The 23,689-nt window shown below is 40.7% G+C and overlaps 1 protein-coding gene across 1 annotated transcript in view; it reads right to left on the reverse strand.

The window, feature by feature from the left end:
* Window positions 1-21,744, reverse strand: part of EGF (epidermal growth factor) — a 39,592-nt gene extending 17,848 nt beyond the window's left edge. Inside the window, exons 1-11 of the mRNA XM_033160210.1 lie at window positions 21,353-21,744; window positions 14,879-15,078; window positions 13,013-13,194; window positions 12,437-12,667; window positions 11,840-12,042; window positions 8,713-8,838; window positions 7,060-7,182; window positions 5,575-5,697; window positions 3,689-3,814; window positions 2,776-2,912; window positions 251-399 (exon numbers count right to left, since the gene is read on the reverse strand). Of these exons, the coding sequence (XP_033016101.1) occupies window positions 251-399; window positions 2,776-2,912; window positions 3,689-3,814; window positions 5,575-5,697; window positions 7,060-7,182; window positions 8,713-8,838; window positions 11,840-12,042; window positions 12,437-12,667; window positions 13,013-13,194; window positions 14,879-15,078; window positions 21,353-21,473 (1,721 nt within the window). The 5' untranslated portion in view covers window positions 21,474-21,744. The remainder of the gene's footprint in view (window positions 1-250; window positions 400-2,775; window positions 2,913-3,688; window positions 3,815-5,574; window positions 5,698-7,059; window positions 7,183-8,712; window positions 8,839-11,839; window positions 12,043-12,436; window positions 12,668-13,012; window positions 13,195-14,878; window positions 15,079-21,352) is intronic.
* Window positions 21,745-23,689: the final 1,945 nt, after the last annotated feature.

The following is a 23,689-nucleotide window of genomic DNA, read 5'->3' on the forward strand; positions in this document are numbered from 1 at the left end:
CACTGCCTTCCATGACCACTTCTATGCAGAATAATGTTCAGCAAAAAGGTCTGCCTGACCCTCTGACACTGGGCAGCGATGGCATTTTCCATTTGCTAAGCCTTTCTGTTATGACTCAAGCACACAAGAGCACACCGGCATCTTTGAGAACAACATTTCAATTACGCCAGTCTTTTGCCAGTCATTCATTTCCCACAATGTCTTACGCCAGCATTAAGTTTGCTGTAATATGTGTGTGAGAGAAGCCTACCCCCGGTCAGTCCAATACAATTTGCGGTTAATCCAGTCGATGGCGAGTCCTTCAGGTTTCTCCATTGCTTCGTGGATAACATTTTCACGATCTGAGCCATCCAGATTAGTTCTCTCTATCCACTTCAAGGCTGTGTGAGCAAAATAAATCTGTAATGAGAAAAAACAGAAGGTTTATAGCTGATTATTGCTCATCTTATTAGAGAGCAGGATTTCCTTATCTAGTGGCTTTACCGTCAGCAATGAAATTTCTGGGGGGGGGGGGAATAAATGAGTAATTACAAAATTGTAGCCCATGATTACAGATCAAATAAACAGGCACTTATCCTTCAACCAGAATGACTTCTGCAGCCTGAGCATGCTTAGCAAGTAAATCCTGACTGCCCTATATACCATCTCTTCAATAACCCATGCTTCTCTTTCAGCCAAGCAACTTGCAATAGGAGAAACAATCAGCAATCTATAAAATAATTCTGAAATCTGATAGGCTTTAACTAAGGACCTGCAACAAATGGTTACAGTACGGACTGCTCCTGTTCAGTGCGCCAGTCAGTTAGTTACCCCCTGCTCCGAAATACTCCATTCCACTCCTTCCACTCAATTTTCCCACCTGGCAACTGTCAGTCATTCCATAGCTACTGCTCATTCTCAGTCTTTCTTGGGTGTTTCTGAGGTCCTCCCCCCCTTTAGTTTTCTAAAGGGCAGCGGTTTTTCTTTTTGTTTTAAGTTCCTGCAAACCATGGGGTTCCTTCAAGGCTGCTCCTGCCTCTCTCGTGCATTGATGGTACTGTTTTGGCTACATACACATCCCTAAACACTGAAAACAGTGGGTATGGTTGCTAATACCTTTTGAAACAAATTTGGAAATGCCAAGTATGAGAGATAAGTCATGTTAGTGCATTGAGAAAGTCAGACTACAGATTGCAAATGGGGAATTCCTGATTTTTTATTATAAGAATAAAATATAAATTACTAACTGATTCTAAAGAGAGAGGAGGAGGAGGAGTAGTTTTGGATTTGATATCCCGCTTTTCACTACCCGAAGGAGTCTCAAAGCGGCTAACATTCTCCTTTCCCTTCCTCCCCCACAACAAACACTCTGTGAGGTGAGTGGGGCTGAGAGAGAGAGGAGGCTTCTCTTTGCCAGATTTGAAGTTATATTATGAAGCATCCTATCTCTGCTGGTTGTGGGAATGGATCTTGTTAAAAATACAGATTTACTAGATTTGGTGGGTCATGATAATAGATTTGGGTGGCATGCTTATTTGTGGTATGATAAAACATAAAGGAAATATATAGAGAAAGAAGGCACTTTCTATCATATGTGGTGGACGTGTACATTGGTAAAGACTTTCTGGTAAATGATATATAATGAGTTAAAAGAAAATATTTAAAACTACATTTGTCAAAAAAAAACTAGAAGCCTTTTTACTAGGTATAATAGGTGAAGGGTTCCCAAGAGAAGATAAAAAACTTTTTATGAATGCAACGACGGCAGCGAGAATGCTACTAGCCCAGAGATGGAAAGAAGGAGAAGTACAGTACCAATAAAAGAATAATGACAGGTGAAACTGGTGGAGTATGTGGAAATGGCAAAACTGACAGGGAAGATCTGAAACCAGGAAGATCAAGTATTTTCTAAAGACTGAAGTAAATTTGTAATTTATTAAAAAGACCACTGTAAACGGTTAAAATCTTTGGCAGGGATGTAAAGACACTTGTAATGTGATTTTTTTATGGTAATTATGGTTATATAATAGATAGATAAGGCTAAAAGATGCAGTAAATTTAATCTTAAAAATGGAAGCCATGGAGGGAGGGAAGGAGGTCTAAGGGTTCGAAAGAACTCTGTATTTTAATGTTTGAAATGGTTTTGTTTTATATGTATAAAAAATTTCAAAAACTTAATTAAAAAAAATAAAAAGCAAAAGCAAATAAGGAATTCTATTTAACTATTGATGGATTCTTAAGGATCGTAAGACATAAGCACAAGGCAACTGTGTCCAAATACATTATCTGAAAAGATAGCAGGTTGTCCGCTGTTTCCAGGAACTCTTCTCATTGTGAGATTTTTGCGGGTGAGTTGTGAGTTTGTTGGACCCTGAGTGAAAAGCCGGAGGCTGAGAGGGTGTGTCAAAAGCAAAATGAATTTATACATACTAGTAGCTTTGTATTAATGTAACATTTTTCTATGTAACTGTGTATTTTGGTAATATTGCTATTGTTTGCGCTGTGCCTCATTCCCAAAAGGAAACGCATACCCTGGATAAGTGCATGGAACACCATGAATCTCGTATCACTCGGAGAACAGGGTGGCGTGCAACTGTGTTCTCATTAAGTTGTTTGATTTTACTTCAGTTTTCTATACCAAGCTTAGAGATATTTTTAAATATATTAAATAAATCTAATCTAATCTAATCTAATGCGCATCAAGGAGAACCAGTAACCAAGAGGTTAAAATGCAAAGAAGCAAAAGCCAAGTGTCCTTGCAACACTTCAAAATCCTCTAGTTTGCAAATGCCTTACCTTATTTTCAACAGGGTCATAGTCAAGAGCTAAGACTATTCCCATCTGCCACTCGAGTAAATTTGAGTAATCTGTTCCATCAAAACCAATACGGCGGATCTCTCGGCTCTGTGCAAACAACAGAAATGGCTTCGGCCCTGTTTGTGACAAATTTCATAGCATGTTAACTCTTCTAGTCCCATAATAATCTTTAGAGAAGAAACCTTTAGAGAAGAAACCTTTAGGATTACCGAGTTACTTTTGCCTTTTGCACACTAAGGACAAAGGGTGTTGCAGACCATTTCCCTCCCTTAAAAGTGCAAAACAGAAAAGAGATAAAAGCCATGATGCAAGGAAGAAAGAGAAACTATAGAGGAAATTAGGGAAAATTAGAGAAACTCCCTCTGTAAGGTCAAACTCAAACTCTTATCTCTCCACCATGCTTTTATCTGAGCTGCACATTTTTATTTTTTGTAAAGAGCCACTTGTGCATTGAAACCATATAGACAGATATAATCATTAGAAGACATCTGAAGGCAGTCCTGTATAGAGAAGCTTTTTTAATGTGTAATGTTTTATTATGTTTTTATATATGTTGGAAGCCACCCTGAGTAGCTGGGGAAACCCAGTCAGATGGGTGTGGTACAAATAATAAAATTATTATTATTATTATTATTATTATTATTATTATTATTATTATTATTATTATTATAAAATTGCTTCAGAGGGAGAGGAGCAATGGAATTATGACATCATAGCTCTCAGCCAAGCAACATTGTGCACAACCAACTTCAGAGGTTGAAATGGTCTTCTCTTAGCTCAACATAAGGAGAAAGAGTGATGTCAGACAAGAACATGTTCAGTAAACTTCCAGAGTTTCTTCACTACTGAAATCGTGTTTGCTTGTAATGGAACAGACTGTTGTGATACAAACCTGCAGCAGTACAGTGTCTTTTGTCCTCCTGGAGATTATAGCCAGGAAAGCAATCACATGCCCAAGTTAATGGACTCAGAGAGACACAAATGTGGCTGCAACCACCATTATCAGGAGAAGAACAACCTTTAAGAGACCATTAAAAAAAAATTGAACACTAAAACTATATTACAACAAGGCTTACATTAAACATCACCACCCACCCTAATGAAGCCTTATTAACTGTTACTAAACTTTCTAAACACTAATAAACTTTCTAAAACAAGACTGTTCTTTTTGAAAAGGGTGAGTGTTTGCTTCCAAGGAAGGTAAGGACTAGGGTCTCTACCATATTGTGTCTCACTGGAGCTTCAAGGCAAGGAGGTTCTTCCAAACTCCAAAAAAGGAAGTCCATTCCTCATGGTTGGCTGTCTCTGACAGTTAGCAAGTCTGGATATTTGTCACGATGTCTAGAAAGATTTGCTGTAGTTGCTCACCACTCTAATTTAGCAATATTTGGAATATTCTCAGTATAAGAAGGTTTACTCAGGCATCACCTGTGTACACACTATATGTTTAAAGCTCATTTGAAGCACATTATTTTCCCTCAAAGAATTCTGGACACTGTAGTTTACCCCTTACAAACTTACAATTCCCAGAAGGCCTTAGCAAACTAGAATTCTTTGAGGGAAGAGATGTTCTTTAAAGTTAATGTGTATACAGAGTCTTAAACTCAGAAGAGAGTGATCGTTTACAACACTTGAAAGGCCACATTCTCAGTGTCTGCCCATGGACTATGAAGTGCTGCAAGCACTGCCCTCTGAATGTGGAGTGACAGTCGGAAAAGAAACATGGTGAGTGGTGGGGAGGGGGCGGGGTTGGAAGACTAGAACCCTAAACAGGAGTGCTTACTTTAGGAAGGTTGAAATGCTGCAACATTTTGCTGCAGATCCTATGTGTCCACTAAGCAAGAACCTCTATGCCAATTTGCATATCACATGCAAACATATGGTTTGAAATCTGCTTCTTTTAAGGAAAAACACCTTTGGGAGAAGAGATTTTTAGTAGAGAAGAAGGCACCATGGTGGGGCAGTGTTGTCACTGAAAAGTAGTGGGTACGTAAAGGGTTAAAAACACTGCTGCTTCTACACTTAAAATCACCCCTTCCCAAACCTTACCCTCTCCACCACCAGAAGAAAGATTTTGAAACATACAGTTGTGTGTAACATTCAGTTCAGCCCTAAACAATTAATGTTATGGCTGGACAAAGACTTGAGAAAAAGGTTTCATCCATAAGCTGCATAAAACATTTGCAGTAAAATGGATGAATATCACACATACACCAGGGAAAACAGTATTATTATTTTTTGTTAAACCCTGTTCATGACAGACAGAAGAATCTCTGCCAAAAAAGCAATGAATTCTAGCAGATATTAAGCATCCGAACCTCATTTAATGACACACCAAATGAAAGTCGTTCACACACCGCAATATGAAATGGCTTTGGATAATGAAGCAGTGAAACCCAATGATCCTGAAACTTGTCAAGAGGATGCTTCATGTTTTATTGCATCTTTTACTTTTAAATCCGTGTCTCATGGTGAGGGTTTTTTGCGGGGGGGGGGGCTTTAACCCTTTCCCTGCCTTCTGTTTTTCCCTTGCAACCTGTCCCTCACAGGGTTGCTACTATAGATGATGGAAATCTTGTAGCAGGCTGAGCAGCAGTTATCTCAGTCAGAACATTTGGGTTGAAGTCCAACTTGAAGCTTACCTGTTATATGATTTAGCTGCTAATAAAAATGGGTTTCTTATTCCTAGGATACCAATCTGGACAGGGCAAGAGCGGTGGTGAGTACACACAAACACAGTCTCCTCCCATGCAGGAGGCTCACTCTCCACATGGTTACCTGTGCATGTTCTTCCATCTGCTTGGAGAACTGATCCTTCAGGGCAAAAGCAAACAGGCCCCTTCACTGTCTGCCCACAACCATGGCTGCAATGACTGTAACTGCTTGGACATGGAATTAGTTCTACAGTAAGTTTAAAACAAAGGAAATAAGAGTTAAAGGGGGGAACGGATTGAACAATGGAAAGAATGGTTTGCAGGAATTTCAAGGAAGGGATAAATTTCAGCCACCCCACCCTAGCTCATCAAGCCTCAGCTCTTTTAACATATGGCAAGATGGTCTCTGGGTGTATGATTTAATACACAGTACCTCTGCCTTTAGAATTAAGCTACGCAGGTTTCTATAACCAAAATAATGCATCTTGCCTCCAAGATCATAGTTTAGCCTCTGGGTTTTTTGGAGCAAGGACTGGCACTGCTGTAAGTAAGGAGGGAAAAAACTGGCTATTGGAGTTAGAGTGTGGGGAAAGGGACTGTGCCTAAAGTCCCATGTCCAGATAAATGGAAGCAATTTATTTGTCTTCTTCCAGCATTGCTCGTGTGTATCATATAGTCTGCCTTTTGAGCTATACTGTACGGTGCACCTGGGACACAGAGCAATTGCTGCATATAAGCAACATTTGTGTGAAGGAAGGAAGGAAGACCAGCCCTACCCAAGTACAGTGATGTCAGCAACATGAAAGCTGAACACTGTGGTACACCACAGGAAAAAGTGGAGGAGTCCATGATCCAACAATTTTCCCCATCTGTTCAGACCATTCATGGCTGTTGTTTTTTTAATCTCACAATGCACACATTTCTCATTTTGCTGAATAAGATTTTAGAATTTGGAAATAAGAGGCTGATAGTAATAATACATACTTTTCAACTCTAAATTCTGGCTTTTGTCCTTCTTTATATCTCCAAGCTGGAGGAAGAGCCCAGAGCCCCTCTCTTTTGCTCCCTTAATGGCCCATTCCCCAGGCAATCACCTATGAGGAAGCTAGCCTGATCTATATTTTAACACTTGCTAGGATTATAGGGATTAGAACTCTGGGACCCACAAACTCATAACAAAACATTTGAAGCAGTATCATACCACTTGTGCCTTCCCCCAAAGAATCCTGGGAAGTTTAGTTTGTTAAGGGTGCAGAGCAGTGTTAAGAGACTCCTATTCCCCTAACAGAGCTTCAGTTCCCAGAGTTCCCCGCGGAGAGGGATTGATTGTTAAACCCCTCTGGGTACCCAGGTTCACTCCACAGCTTCTCCAGGGTAGGGTTGGGGAAAGCATGGCTTAGAATCCTAGAGAGCTACTGCCAATCATTGGAGACAAGACTAAGCCAAATGGACCAAAGATCTGGCTCAACATAAGACAACTTCCTATTTCCCTATGTAACAAAAGTGTCAGATTAGCATGGCTGTGCTGGTAAACTTCCGCTGCTATAAGAAGAGGACTTTCAGAAGGCAGGAGCAAACATGCTAGTATTTGTGTCTGACAGCTACCTACCGTGGCAAGTTTTCTTGTCAGACAGTAGAACAAAATTTCTTGGACATGTACAATAATAGGAGCCTGGGACATTGACACAACCTAAGGTACATCCATGGTTCCAAAATGCACATTCATTGACATCTGATGGGAGGAAAGAACAATTATAAAAACTCAAGGAGGGGGGTTAATAAAAAAAAAGTAAGAGAACATCATTAATGATATTATGGGCTGTCACTATTTGGGGGTGTGATTCAGTCACATGCAAATGCAGGTTACACAGCTGATTTGGAGTTCCTGCACAACAAACCCACCCTCACAAAGGTCAGACTTTTGTGAAAAGGAAAGTAGTGGGGAAATGCACTAGAAAGTGTATGATAACATGTGCTTTGATGTAACATTACCTAACCTCTACACAAACAAATCAGAGTGAATGCTCATTCAATAGTCCATGCCTTCTAATCTCACGGCAAACAAATCAGCAAGCAGGTCATCTGCAGGTGCCCAATATTCATATTTGGATGTCTTGAGTAAGAGAAGAGAGCTATGCTACTTTTGGGAGGTGAGGGTTATTGGCTTCTTTTGTTCTTGTTTTTATTATGTATTTTGTGTTTTTATGCTGTAAACTGCCCTGAGATCTTCAGATAAGATGCAGGATACAAATTCAATAAATAGTAATAATACAATACTGCACTGGAAACTTTCTGCAACTAATGGGAGAGAAAACGTAGCTAGATGAACCAATGGACCTGACTCAATCTAAGGCAGTTTCTAATGGGCTGTTCAGAGGAGCTATAGCACAACAAAACTGGGACCAAAAAAAACCCAGAATATTTGTGGTATGAAAAGTTATGCGGTTTCAGCAGGAAGTTACAGAATACACCCTGTTTGGAAATGAAACAGTGTGACTGCCCCACCCCCACCCCCACCCCAGAAACAGTATTAAAAGCAGGATCCGATGTAACCATGCAAATACTATTGAAAGTGTGATTGTGTATGACCATTCCAATAGCATCATGCACACTAATCACCACGATAAAAAGCACGTCTGGAGGAGCCCATAGCATGATCACAACCAAACATTTCATCACTTATCTGTACCTAATATGTAATTAGCTTGGTAGCCACGAAACCATGCACCTCAGAATGAGAGAGCCAACACCATCATCTGTCCTGGTTCACACATGCCTATGCTTGGGACAACTCATTCTACAAAAGACTGGCACTCGTTTTATTTCTATGTCCAATGTTAAGTGCTGATCAGTTTAGAGTGTATTATGTCTCATGAATCCCCCACTTCACTCTGAACAAACCAGCACCTGAATTATAAGGGACAGCCTCACTAGTTGATGTATCTAAAAAGTGTGGGGAGTCATGATTTGGCAAAATAATAATAATGGGGGAATCAGGAGCTGGGGCTTGTGCATTTCACAAAGGGCCTCCTTGCCCCCCCCCACCTCAAATTAGTCCAGCACTGTGAACCAGACTGAAAGATTTCAAAAGAGCTGCCTTGTGGTCTGACATTTTTGTCCCTCTGTTCCTAAAATATATATGGTGGAGAAACACCATCTATTTTTCTAATTTAGTGCATCTATTTATATTTTAAAGACTAGAGAGTAACAAGCATGCCTGTCTGCCCACATAATTCAATCACAAGCAGTTATCCTTCATTACCTTCGCAATATTGCTTTGTTTTGCTTAAGGTAAACCCACTCATACATTTGCAAAGACTGCTTTTGGGGTCTCGCTTGCAGGTACTTGTCTTGCAGCTTTTTCGAGTTGAAAGACACGGCCTTCTTTCTGGAAAAGAGGATTATATCAAGATAAAGTGTGACTCAAAATGCACCCAGTTTTTAATTTATATATTAGCGGCTGATGTCCCTGGTGGCTTCCCTCAGCAATCCCTTCCCCCCCAACCCTTCCCCCAGAACCCCCCTTCCCCTTACTCCTTGCCCAAGCCACCATCCCCAAACCTCTGCCTACTCTACAACACTGCCCCTCTCACTGAACCACTGAACCTGCCCTTCTGATGATTTGCAGCACCTATCTATAACCCAATTCCACAACGACCTTTGCTACAATACTGTCCTCCTGGAGAGTAGATTCACTTGAAGAACAAATCTGAATTTCAGTGCTCCATCTGTGTCTCAGTTAGAAATTAGGGAAATTAGAAACTGAGCTGGATGCAAATATGTCTACAAAAAAGGCCTGTGTGTAAAAAATTGAGCAGAGAAAATTAGGTGTGCTTATGCGTGTGTGTGTGCAGACATATACAGATAAATGACCTATCTAAGGCATAGGTAGTAAGATTAGATAGATAGACAGACAGACAGACACACACACACACACACACACACACACACACGTAAAGGAAGCCTTGGGTTCTTCTGATAGTAACATTGTACAGAACATGGCTGTAAGCAGGTTCATCTTCAAATGCCACTTTGTCACTGTATACAATTGTTACTTTATAAAGGTGCCCTGTTTATGAATAGAGCTATGACATTGCACAAACGCATTGCATTGGTTTTGAAGCCAATGTAGCCATGAAAGAGTCCTGGTAAAGATAAGTCAGAACGCTGAGGGAAGGGCAGGTAAAACAGTAGGAGGCATCCTGGTTTGACCTGTTGCAAGCAGAACACTAATCTAGTGGAAGGAAAAGAGCTTGCAACTAATAACCCAAATTTGACCTTAGCAAGCATTTGACAGCTAAAACAGTTTCTGTATTGTATGTGAAAAGCACAGCAACAGCTATTTCCTTTAAAAAAAAAAAAAGAAAACAATGTTAGATTGTGCACTTTTAACTCCAGCGCACATTGACTTAGCCTCTGCAGAGCATTGAATTAATGCTCACATGATTTCATTTCCAGGTTTCCCTTGTTGCAAGATCCCCTTATAAATCTCATTTGTACTTTAGGCTAATTAGCCTTCCTTCAATCCAGGTCCTTGGGCTGGATAAGCTAAACAACGCACATGCAAAGTCCAAAGGCTTCATCTGGATTGGGCAACTTAAGCTTCTTTCCACCCCCTCAATGTTTTATAAGAAGTCATTGGTGGGGGAGTGGGGGAGGCCTATATTACATCCATTTCAAATTCCTATGCTCCAATCTATCGTGCCGTAAAAGGAAGGTTCCGGAGTCAATGAAGAGCTCGTTTTAAAAGCGAACTAATTATTAAGGTGGGAAAGGAGGGAAATTGCATCTCATCTCAACAGCTTTATACTATGGTAGCCAAAAAGGTCGTGAGAAAAGGCAACTAGGAGAATACAAATGAGTCAATAAATTGCACCTTACTATGTACCTTCATTTGGATGGATGGACAATTTACTTTCCCAGAATCCTCTGCCACCCTGTTGTCAGCCATTGTGACCCATATCACTTACAGTGTTGATTGCCTGTTCCCCAGCATACACACTTGCAAATACACTGAAAGGCCTCCTGTGAATACGAGCACAGTCTGACTGAGGTGATATTATGCAATGGTGTTTGCTAAGCTTAGGTTGACTGCTTGCCTCAGCCTCCGCAACAGGATGGCACCTCAGCACCAGCCCCCAATCATCTTTATTTGGCTGAGCGCATACAACTGATTGACAGTGTTCCTTTTACAAGGATAAACTGCAACAAACTCACTGTCTACCATATCCAACAGAGCAATAGTCCCCAAGGATACAGGCGGACAGGTTTTACATATTTCTTGAAGTGTCATAAGCTTTGCGATTGCCCAAGCATTCTCCTCTCTCTCCTCCTGTTTGTAAAGGCTCTGCATGTGAATGGTCCATAGATGGGCAGACTATGCATGTACAATGGCTACGCATGTACACTGTGGCATTCACACTTTCAGGCAACACCGGCAGTGAAAGCAGTACACAAGCATAGAGTGTCATCTGACAGATTTGGGAATTAGGCTGAAGGGAAGAGGAGCATGGTCAGGAACACATTCATCAAGCCAAGTTCCTTTGGTGTTCTTTCAGTTTCGTTCCTATTGCTTAAACCATTGTTTTAATTTCAATCTTATATATTGGTGGGTTTGTGGGGAAGAAGTATCCTTTATTCACAGCCATTTTATACTCCCTCAATAAATTAATCCAGAAGTATCCTCAGTGACATCTATAAGGAATTTATAATTAAGGGTGGTTTGAAAAACTACAAAAATTGGGACAAGTTAACGTGCAAACATTTGTTCCAAATGGATTTCCAGTGGTTGATTATTATACAATATGTCTGTGAAGAACAATGGGTATTATTATGACTTATTCTTAGAGGAAGAAAAACTTCAGATGAATAAATGTAAAATGGATATAAATGTAAAAATGGGAGATATTCATGTTTATCACATTATTAGAAATGGAAACAAAAGTAAGTTGTAAGAGCTATTGTGTGCCAATATCAAAGGAAGGGGGATACAGGTGTGTGTGTGTGTGTGTGTGTGTTTCTTTTACACAAAACATGCAATCTTTTTAAAATGAGGTGCTGGAGAATGTGATATTAATAATGCAGATTTTATAACCCACATGATGAGCATGCTTAGCTAAGCAATGTTGAACGGGGGGGGGGGGCGGGGGAGAGATGAAAGAAATTTCTAGATATAGAAACATTCAGTTGCAGCATTGTTAAGGCATTTGAAAGGTTTGGTTGGAAAATGTGAACAGGAATTACCCTTGAATATCATGACGGTATGAAAAACAGGGTGGTACAAGATAATTCGAGATACAAGATACTAATGACCGAGCAGAAAAATTATGCAACAAGAGCTAAGGTTAAAATTCTTAAATATTTGATAATCAAATTACATGGAAACTTACCAAATGTTTTGGAACTCATCTTTAAGCTGAGCTGTTTTAATGGGTGCACTACCAGTATTTCAGCAGGTGGGAGAAGTGACAGCTGAAGGTTAATTGCAACTATATCCATTCCTGTATATTTATTGGCTCTCCAAATACTACCAGTGGTTGAGTCAGAATAGTACATGTGGTCAGCAAAGAGGAATATGTCGGAAAGTTGGTTTCTATGGGAAAATAAAGCAAATAGTTGCATCTGTTCATTAACTTGCTCGAAGTTCATTAAGTCATGGATCTTCTAGCCAGTTAGGCAGCAATTCAGAGATAACAGGGCAGATCCTTACTATACATTTAAAACACATCCAGACACATTTAAAGCACATGAATTCCCCAAAGAATCCTGGGAACTGTAGTTTGTTAAGGTTTCTGGGAATTGTAGCTCTGTGAAGGGAAAACTACAATTCCCAGAATGCTTTGCGGGAAGTCATGTGGTTTAAAAGCATTCTGGGTGTACTTTAAATGTATGGGGTAGACCCCATATGTCTCCTGGCTAGATTGAGGCAATTTATTTTACACTTTGGCATTATATATCCACTATATAACATATATTCATTAACATACCGTACTATGTATTTGTGCAAATGAACAGAACTAGCATTGTAGTCACAGCTTGCAATATGTGTAACTTCATCATTGGCATCATAGTGGATCCAGAAGAGCTTCAGATCAATAAGATCAAGTGAGATACTTCTGATTTTTCCTGTGCTCCTCAGAAGTCTCCACACGTCTTTCCCATTCAGAACTGCTCTGTAGATGCTGTCAGTGGCTCCTTCAGAGGACCAAAATAAAAACCTGTTGATAAAATCAGTTATTGCCATTATTGCTATAAAATTTACTTCAAGAGCCGCAGATCATAAATCTCTCACTTAATTCATTTGCAGTCATAACTTGGAGGGCTCACCAAAATTTACCAGTTCACAGACATAAGAGGAATCTAGGTTCTATCATGCCAGGAAATTACTCATTAAACTGATACATAAGAGGAGGAAGGAGAGAGAAGATGAGAAGTTATATCAGAGTACATGACCCTTTCCCAGTCCTCCAAACCACAGAGGATCCTTCAGTCTACATTTCATCTAAACTGCAGCTTTTTGTTTCAGCACTGTCACTATAAGCCATAAAGCCAATCTGAGTTACCTTCTGTTTGGATCAACCACAATATTTGTGGGATGGTGTCCATCATTTATGATGATTTGGGAATGGTTTCCATCCATGTCAACTGCCTCAATTGTGGCCTTCTGGTAGTGAGTGAAGTAAAAGTTGTGGTTTATCCAATCCACTGCAAATCCAGAAACATCTTTTTCTATGTGGCAAATTGTCTATAATAGAGGGGAAAACAATTGTCACCCAATTGTCATTATACTAAGACACCAGATCACTGGTTGAATCAGAATGCCATACAAAGCACTGGAATTCATGAACCTTAATCAAACAATTCAGGATGAAAGCCGCCTGAGATTAGCACTAAGGGATATACATTTATTCATTTACCGGAAAAACAAGAAAAGGCCTGTTAAATTTGTAAGCAGCTATCCTATTTTTCTATCATGAGACCTTCCTTGTTTGGATATTTTAGCCTTGGATTTGTCTGCCTGACAAACAGCAGCTTTCTCCCAGCATCTGTGGGGGGAATTGTCATTAGGACTGCTATGGGGATATGTTTAAAACTCTGCTCCTCCTCAGAGGAGTAGAGAAACAATAAAATTAATGACTCATTTAACATTATGTCTAGTTTTTGGTTGAGCGGCTAACCAGATATCTTACTCAAAATGCACAAAACACATTTAGCTTAAAGTAAGGAGAGGGGAGGGAGACATAATTTTAAAAACATACACACAACAAACAAACAAACATAAGGAAATGCAACAAAAAGGAAACAGTTTTGCATTAAAATTGTAATTAAGTATAGACGCAAATTTAGAAATAATTGCTCTAGTTTATATAGAGCTACCATACATCTCACCAACTGTGACCCGGTGATGTGTGGGCCTACTCAAGGCTGCTGTAACTTCCAGACCCTTTCTCTTCCTTCTTCTTCTCTTACTTACCGGTATCTTTAAACTGGGCTTGGTTTACACTTCCAAGATAGGACTCATTGAAATATAGGGTGGTCCTCTGCCAGTCCTTCAATTAGAGGACTGCTCTCTGTAAAGTTGGGTGAGTGGTCACCCTAAAAGGTAAAGGTAAAGGGACCCCTGACCATTAGGTCCAGTCGTGTCCGACTCTGGCGTTGCGGTGCTGATCTCGCGTTACTGGCCAAGGGAGCCGCCGTACAGCTTCCGGGTCATGTGGCCAGCATGACTAAGCCGCTTCTGGTGAACCAGAGCAGTGCACGGAAATGCCATTTACCTTCCTGCTGGAGTGGTACCTATTTATCTACTTGCACTTTGACGTGCTTTCGAATTGCTAGGTGGGCAGGAGCTGGGACCGGGCAATGGAAGCTCACCCCACCGCAGGGATTCAAACCGCCAACCTTCTGATCAGCAAGCCCTAGGCTCTGTGGTTTATGCCCTAGTTATGATCATTAATAATAGACTGTCCATCATTCCTACTAATAGCGAATTTAGTTGGTGAGTGCTGAGAGGGCAGCAGCTAAAATGTGTTTTTATATTGTAATTTTATGTTGTGAATTGCACTAACATCTATGGGTAGAGAGCAGTATTTGTTGTTGTTCAGTCGTTCAGTCGTGTCCGACTCTTCGTGACCCCATGGACCAGAGCACGCCAGGCACACCTATATTTCACTGCCTCCCGCAGTTTGGCCAAACACATGCTAGTCACTTCGAGAACACTGTCCAACCATCTCATCCTCTGTCGTCCCCTTCTCCTTGTGCCCTCCATCTTTCCCAACATCAGGGTCTTTTCTAGGGAGTCTTCTCTTCTCATGAGGTCAGAGCAGTATACAAATTTAATAAATAATAATAATAGAGAAACAGAAGGACGCATCAGTATGCTCCAGGGAGATGCAGAGGTTTTCAGAATCTTGATGATTACATTCCATTACCTGTTGATTTGAACCATTCAGGTATACTCGCCGGAAGAGACCTTCTTCAGTGTCCACCCAATAAAGGAAATCTTCTTCATAATGAAAATCCATTAATGTTGATAAGCCAGCATCAGCCACCAGTCTTTTGTGATTGGTTCCCTCAGTGTCTATTCTAAAGATTGCATGTCCTTGGCTGAAAACTAGGAATGGTGTAGGATCTAAAAAGATAATAATAATAATAATAATAATAATAATAATAATAATAATAATAATAAGAAGAAGAAGAAGAAGAAGAAGAAGAAGAAGAAGAAGAAGAAGAAGAAGTTGTTAAATGCAAAAAATTAGAGAATTTTGGATGTTATAGAATTTTAGTGACTTTCACTCACACATCAGGACTTCCTCTTCCTCTCTTTCACCTCCACCTGCTCCCTGTGTGTTCCCAAAATTTTATCCAAGGAGTACCTCAACCTTCTGGAGTAGATTTTGGGGGTACATAGGTATGTTGCCCCAGCCACTCTGGGCAGCTTCCAAGAAATTATGAAACCACAGTAAAACATCAAACATTTAAAAAACTTCCCTATATAGTGCTGCCTTCAGAGGTCTTCTAAATAGGTGTTTGCAAGGAGAGGTGAGGAAAGGAAAGAGAAATCCCATTGCACAAGCAGAGGTCCATTCAGCTGGGAAACATACACAGTTGAATGTCTGCCCTTGATATTAGTAAACATTTTCTATGCTTTTAGGGTTTATTGGTTTGGGGTGGGTCTTTTACATTTTAAAAACAATTTTAATGGTTTTTAAACAAATACAAGAACCATTATCCAGCAGAACATCTAATGGTGCAGTTATTGTTTTTAATCTGTAAGCTGCCTTCACAAAAAAGTGGATTTGTTGCACTAGGCCATCAGAGCACTTTAGCTCACTCTAACTGTGCAAACCTGAATTTCTGGTATACACTTGAATCACTCCCACAAAATATTGACAATCTAGAGGCAGCCTAAAATGACTGGCCTGACACTGAACCCATTGTCCAGGTATAGATAACAAAATTTTGACAAACTCCAGGCACACCTAGAAGATAACTGGAAGGCAATTTGGTTTGGGACAGGTTAGCACCTGTGGCAGGTCTGCAGCCTGTGTCTTACAGTATCCAGTGTTCTCCTATGATGAGGATTTGTCAAGGCTTGGCTGATGGTCCTGACATAGAGAGGAGAGAAGCATGGGTACACAGAGAAGTCATTTTGCAAATCACACTGCATGTTAGCTCTCCAGTTTAAAGACACCACTGTGTGTGCTTGCACACTCATGCCAGTGTCTGTGCATGTGTGTTTTAGCCTTAGTTGGCTTCTCATTTTCAAACCAAACCTGCAAATAAGCCTTCACCCTAAAATTCAAGTTAACTGTAGTTTTGCTTTATGTATCTGAGCTTCAAGCACATCATTGCTATCATGCGGCTAGTCATTTGGGTTTTTTGTGCTCAAAATGATCTCCGTCAATCTAAGGTTTTGCTTTTGAGTTAACACTTTTAATAAATATTAGACTGGCTTATAGTTTTTATTCAGTGGGTAGTCCTGATTTTTTGGAGACTCAAGAGAAAACATCACGAAGTGTGGTTTATTTGGGGGGGGTTATTTGGCGTGTTCAGAGTTGCTCTTGCGTTTGAAGTGATGTTGCTTTCTGCTGTTTGCACTGGGAGAATATGAAACTATTTAGACTTGCTTTGCGTACATGTTAAATGAAGGTTGAACTGCAACAAAGTTGATTTGTCTCAGGAATCTGACAGCTGTACTGCTTGCACTTTTTCCAGTTACTCCCTTGACCAAACATTAACATACATTTTGTTACTAAGTTGTTTGAGACATGGAATTTCACACTAAGGTAGGCTAGTCCAACAGGACTTTGGAGGGTCGAATAGCTATGATGGCAAAAGTATTTTTGCTGTTGTTTTTGCTGATATTCTAAAATCTGTCTTTATGATTTTGCTATTGTCCTAAAATGTTGCCATAAGGCACCTTTGAGTATATGGGGAAAGGAGTATAAATATTTAAAATGCATAAATACATTTATGCTATTTTTTTCCATGTGAATCCTAGAGACAGAAACACTGGTCAGCTAAAACCATTACACCTTTGTTGAAATGAGTCAACAGTTCAAGTATCTCAATCAATTTCAGAGGATCAATATATCACCATTACAAGTTATCATCATCAAAAGCTATTTTCAACAGGACACTCAAAACCAAAGTGATATCCCATTAAGAAAATTCCTACCATGCACTTGGCTGATCCTTGAATTTTGGGTGACTCAAGAGACTATTATGTAATAATTACCCCCCAAAAAAACCTCTCCTTGCATATGTTTTATTAGTAGGGGTAGGGGAGCTGGGGAGGAATCACATCTGGCAACCAATGAACCCCTTTGGTTTCAGATAGTACAAGGGTAGATGAGTCTAAAAAGCCTGGGACACAAATTTTCATGACCCTCTAGCGGTTATGGTGGCTCATTTACCAGAAGTAATGTATTTTGCATTAACTCTGGAAGTGTATACTCAATCCTGAGCAAACTAAGCCTCCTAGAGCAAAATATACATTCATCAATATCTATAAAGTAATCATTTATAGGTTAGAACACAACGGTAAACCACAGTCCAAACATGTTTCTAATTGTTCAAGTATTGGAATAAGCTAACTACCAATTGCCAATTTTTGATTCCTGTAAATAAAGTAGTATGAGTTATTGTCTTAGATTTAGCTGTTCATGACACCTGGTAAAGAAAGCAAGGAATGACAATTGATGATCAGGCTAAAATAATGTTCAGGTATTTTTGAGGGCAAAGAATTGTACTATCTCCACTCTCCCTGTATTTATTTGTGTTGATGATTTGGCCCCCATCCAGAAATGGAAAGCCATGTGATCTGAATGCACCTTGAATTGAAAATGCGTGCTGTCACCATTAAACTTGATAGATACATCTGATGTCACATCCTCATTCAGGTCCACTAGTCACATATTATAAAGCACAAATAGAACTAGATTTGGGCACTGGATTTTGTTAAATAAAATAGGTACTCTATTTAGTTTGCTCTACATCTGGAGCTCAGTAGGCTCTATTCAATAAAGTCTCATGTAACTCATTTTAAATATGTGCTTGACTGTCAATCCATTTCCATCTTTATCCTACAGATTTTGGTATTCAAATAATCGCAAATAAAAAAAATCAGACCCCTGGAATGCAATCCAAACAGCAGCTAAGCTTCAAGCACAGACACCCAAGTTCTGCAGGCTCCAGCTAGATGTTTTGCATGTTAACTAGCTAGAGAACTGCATGTAAAAGAAACAGCAAAAGTTTCCCCCATCCAAACATCATCACCTGCCGGCCCTGCTTGTAGATCAAAAGCCAATGTGGTGAGATGATATGATGGTGTCATATACCTGTGATGGTCCTTTCGGACAACTCTTGAAAGTTACAATTCTATGATGTCGCAAGTGATTTCTTCCCTATAGCCACAACTTGCCTTTGTTCCCTTTGCTGACAAATCAGGCAATTCTGACCAATACAGGGTGCTGCATTTTACAGACTAGACATCCAATACCTTGGCCGAAGCCCACCCCAAGAATTTATTCAGTTCCACATAATTCTGCAGACTGAAAAACATGCCAATTCCACAGCAGAGAGGATGGTGTTTTGGTTTATTCCATTTGGCAACTCTAGGTTTGCCTGTTTTAACCAGCAGCGGAACCATCTATCTTTTTGTAGAGAAGATGCTGTTTCTTAACATACATCCCACAATATCAAGTGCAACCAAGTCTTAATCATCAGCATCAGCTGCCTGTCTTTACCCCACACCCATCGAAATAGTGAAGTAGCTGCCATCTTCCTGCAGCTGCTCTGGATACCCTGGCAACAATTTCCCCGTAATGAGAACTTTCCCTGTGTTAAATAAATCCTCTTAGGGAGAACAAAAGTTTCCTACAATGCTCTGGCAGGCAGCGCAGAATGGAAGAATGAGGTTCTGCTCCCAGCTCAAAGGCCTCTTTATGCCATCTCAGCAGAGGGTCTTAAGAAGGAGCAAAAAACGATGAATCATGTCATTGCAATGCTAGTAGCCAATCCTTAGCATCTTTATGCACAAGCAACCTCATTTACCAAGGGTCTGGAAAAAAAAGACCCAGTTAGAGAAGGTGAAGAAGCATTAGTATGCCTGTCAGGGAGGCAGAGTCCACATTGGTGTATTGTGAAATGAGCCAGAGTCTGCCCTTGTTTATTTCCTCCCAGAATCTTCTAGTATGATAGCGATATTCAGCTATTCCAAATTTAGGTTGCTACATGCTGCTGCTGCGCTGCTACAAGTTTCTTCCCACCCCCTCTCCCCTACTCTTCTTTTCAATTTCAAATCATATGTTGAGGAGAAAATATACTCCATCTTAATTCAGATGCATTTTACCTCACCTCCAAAAGATTGAGGCTGTGCGAACATTATTTGAAGCTACAGGTGGGTAGCCGTAGTTCCAGTTACGGCTACCCACCTGTAACTGGAACTATGGAAGGCACCACATTGAGCCGCATGAAATGGAAGGTGTATCTGAAGAAGTGTGCATGCACACGAAAGCTCATACCAGGAACAAACTCAGTTGGTCTCTAAGGTGCTACTAGAAAGAATTTTCGATATTATTTGAAGCATATTCAAAGCACATTTCCCCCCTCTCCAAAGGATTCTGGGCACTGTACGTAGTTTCTTAGGGGCTGCTGGGAATTTTAACTCTGTGAGAGGTACTCTATGGTGCCCAGAATTCTTTGAGAGATGGAAATATGCTTCGAATGTGCTTTAAATGTATAACGTTTATCCAGCCTCAATCTTTTGGAGGTGAGGTAAGAGGGACCTCAGAGACTGTGGTATCTTTATGATATATGGTTTATTTACACACATATACAACTTGCCTGCGATTAAGAGGCTCACACCCCAAGAGGTGTTGCTGCTCCCATAGCCACAGCCTTGAATTGCAGCAGAAATCGAGCATGTCTCTCCCTCACAGGCTTCTGCTTCTAGCTCAGTCCTGGCTTTTGTACTTCTAACTACCAGCCAGTTGAGGGAGGTGGCACACCCATTTGATATCTGGCCAGAGTCTCTTCCTTTGTTGCCTTAATGACCTACCTGCACATAGGCTATTGCCAAGAAATTAACTGGGCTAGTCCAGCAATTGAATCCTTGCTAGATTCAGGACTTGGAAGGGACTCAGGCATACAACCTAACTGCTCCCAGATTCACAACACTATGTTTACTCAGATGCTGGACTCTGATTCACAATTTTCTGATTGGTGGTCCTTTTTCCTTTTTGAGCAATGCTAAGTTTTATCTATGGTACATAGTTTCATTCTGTTTTTAGTCAGCTTTTAAAAAGTTTTATTTGATTGTTAATGTTGCATTTCTATATGGATTTATATTGAGTTTCCCCATTATTATCTCTTATGCCTTTTTACATTAAGCAGCATGGAAATTTCATGAACAAACAAACAGTGTGGGCAATAAACAAAAGGACCTCATGCAACATCTATAATGGAGTCCCATCCTGACTGCTAAATCCTGCCTTTTGTGGATTTGAACTAAATGTAGAATTATTCCCAAGATCAGGGTCTTGAACTGCAAAAATTAAACTTGTAGTGGATAAAATGGTCACGTGAATCCACCTTCAGTTCAAGGAAATCAAAGGATTGCTAGTAAATAGACCTTTAAAAACAACAACCCAGTGATGGAGAAGCAACACGCCTTTCAACTATTTGATCCATATGATGAGATCTCTTATTGCTATGGTTTTAGCTTTCATGGGTTTTGAAACACTTCTCAATAAAGATATCTCAGAGGCAAGTCCTGCTGAGTTAATGGGATTTACTCCCAAGTAAGCATGTGTATGATTGCAGCCAATATCTATTATATTTACACTGCAGACTTTCATCCCTTGGAAATGGAAGGTCTGTGAGGGGGGGGGGGATAGGCATCTTTCACAGGTAATACTCATTGGCAAATTACTGTTCCCAGTGTTCTTATGGGGAAGCAAGAACTCTTTAAGTGGTAGAAAGAAAATCAATAAAAGGTTTTTTTTTGAGTCACTCAAGAAACAATTGCTGCAAATTAGTTTCTCCAAGGCACATATGAACCTAACTCCCGTTAAATGTATCAATACTAACATCTCCCAACCCACCCACCCCTCTCACCCAGATATTTCTCCTGCATGCTTTTGTTTTGTTATTTTTTTCGGACAAGTTTCTTGGCAGACGTCTCAAAGCACCTGTTACTATTCCACTGGAAACTTATCAAGGTTGGAGTCCTAGCTGTTTCTTTTAAAAAACACCACAGCAAACATAGCAGAGACTCCAAATAATAAAGGCACATAAACATGGTTTCTTTTTAAAGAAAATAGCATTGAACAAAAAAAGCCCCACACTGCTAAGCCTCTTAACTGACCTGAAGTTGGGGGGGGGGAAACCAATTCACTCACCTACGCAAGAGGAATTTTCCCTCTGCATTTGGTATCCTCTGGGACAGCTCCAGAGCTTCTCAGCTGACAGACCGACCAAAATGATTTTAAAAACCACAAGCAAAAGATCTGCGAGCAACATAGTCTTGACCCACTTTTTCAGTGTCAGTAAGACAGGCGAGACTGCTCAACTTCAAGACATCTTCAAGACAAAAAAGAAGCAGGTGTCCTCATTCCCAAGGTGCATCTACAACAGCAGAGAGACATCACCTCCCAGCTCAATTCCGTGGTCTGACTACACTTGACACTGGGAGAGCGGAGGAGCTGGCTGACTCCAGCTCTCACCCTCAAAGAAATTCCAGGGTGATCTCTTCTTTGCTCATGCACACACTTCTTCTGCCTTTTTTTTCCTTTTGGGAGTGAAGTATGAAATGCCTAACCCTCGTTACAAAACTAACATGGCTTAAAAAAACAAAAACAAAAGAAACATAGGCTACTGCAAAATTCAATAGCAAGACAATGAGTTTGTTGCAGGTTTATATGGATATACGAAGGCACTAATTTTTAAAGTAATCTTTTGAAAGTAATAGGTAAGCAGAGACACTGTAGTCCCCAAAACACAGATTCCCATTTTTGTACGCACATTATAATGACTGTCCTTCTCTTCCTACAGCTTCTTGCCCCCCCCCCGGTATTGTTAGTGCCACTTGAGTGAAGCTTGTGTTTGCAAATAGAACTGTAGCCAGCTCCATGGTCCAGGGAAGTTAGGCAATGCATAGCTAGACAATCGCTCCCAGTTAATTGCCTATTTGAAGAAAAAGAAAAAGAAAAAAGAGGGGGAGCAGCAGCATGGTGTAGTGATTTAGAGTGTTGGACAAGGACCTGGGAGACTAGATCTCCACTCAGATCAGGCATGGGAGAAGAGCACAGAGATCAGGTGAGCAGGATGGTGTGCCAGGGGATGTCCTGCTTTGCCCTCCCAAAATGTTGGAGGATATGCAGCCTCCAGTACTTGCCCAAGAATGTTGCATGCTGACTCTGGGCCTGGAGGGACATTCAGTAGTTTGGTAGGCAAACTGCAGCAAAATTGTGCCTAAGGTGGGCCCAAGATGAGAGCCAATGTGGTGTAGTTGTTAAGAGTGGTAGACTCGTAATCTGGTGAACCGGGTTCGCATCTCTGCTCCTCCATATGCAGCTGCTGGGTGACCTTGGGCTAGTCACACTTCTCTGAAGTCTCTCAGTCCCACTCACCTCACAGAGTGTTTGTTGTGGGGGAGGAAGGGGAAGGAGATTGTTGGCCACTTTGAGACTCCTTAGGGTAGTGATAAAGCGGGATATCAAATCCAAACAACTCCTCCACCTCCTCCTTCTTCTGTCACTTGGAACCAGGGCTTCTTCATCACAACAGGCTTGGGGACCTTTTTTAGGCCTGAAAGATTCCTCTCATGGGCAAACATCCAGACCAGATGCAAATGGGGGCAGAGCAGATGGATGGTACTCTTACTCTTACACACACACACACACACACACACACCTCCATTCTCCAACCAGACAAGCCAGGCAATAATACTCAAGGATGATGCAGCCTATGTGGTGGTTTGCAGACTGGGGAAAGTTCTGGAGCCCAAATGAGTAGGTTGGGAGAAACACATTTGGTCTCCAGGCCTGAGATTCTCCACCCCTGCCTTAGGGCTGTCAGACACCTAAGACCCTTTAGCTTGATCAGACAAGCTGCTGTCTTGTCAGTGCCTCTTTGCTAACACTGAAATCTCAGTCTCTCGAGTCCTCTAAAATTATTTTACTCTTGAATAGACACAGTTCCTTGTTATCTTCCAGACCTTTGTTTCCAAATATTGCAGAATGGGTTCAGCATGACACCTAAACATGACTTGAACTCTTGAAGGAGCATCTCCACCCCCATTGTCCAGCCCAGACACTGAGGTCCAGCTCCAAAGGCCATCTGGCGGTTTCCTCACTGTGAGAAGGAACCAGGCACAGGGTCTTCTCAGTAGTGGCACCTGCCCGGTGGAATGCCCTCCCATCAGATGTCAAGGAGATAAATAACTATTCAACTTTTAGAAGACATCTGAAGGCAGCCCTGTACAGGGAAGTTTTTAATAGTTGGTGTTTTACTGTGTTTTTAATATTTTGTTGGGAGCCACTCAGAGTGGCTGGGAGAACCTGGTCAAATGGGCAGCATATAAATAACAAAATATAACAACAGCAGCAATAATTCTGTGCTTCCTGATTTGCTCATCTCTAAAAGAAGTATTTTAGTAGATTAGTTAGTTGGGACCCTTCAGGCAACACCTTGTGAAATGTGAAGTATATTATTATATGATTAGCAGCATGATACAA

This window comes from Lacerta agilis, chromosome 9, assembly GCF_009819535.1.
Source record: "Lacerta agilis isolate rLacAgi1 chromosome 9, rLacAgi1.pri, whole genome shotgun sequence".
NCBI lineage: Eukaryota > Metazoa > Chordata > Lepidosauria > Squamata > Lacertidae > Lacerta > Lacerta agilis.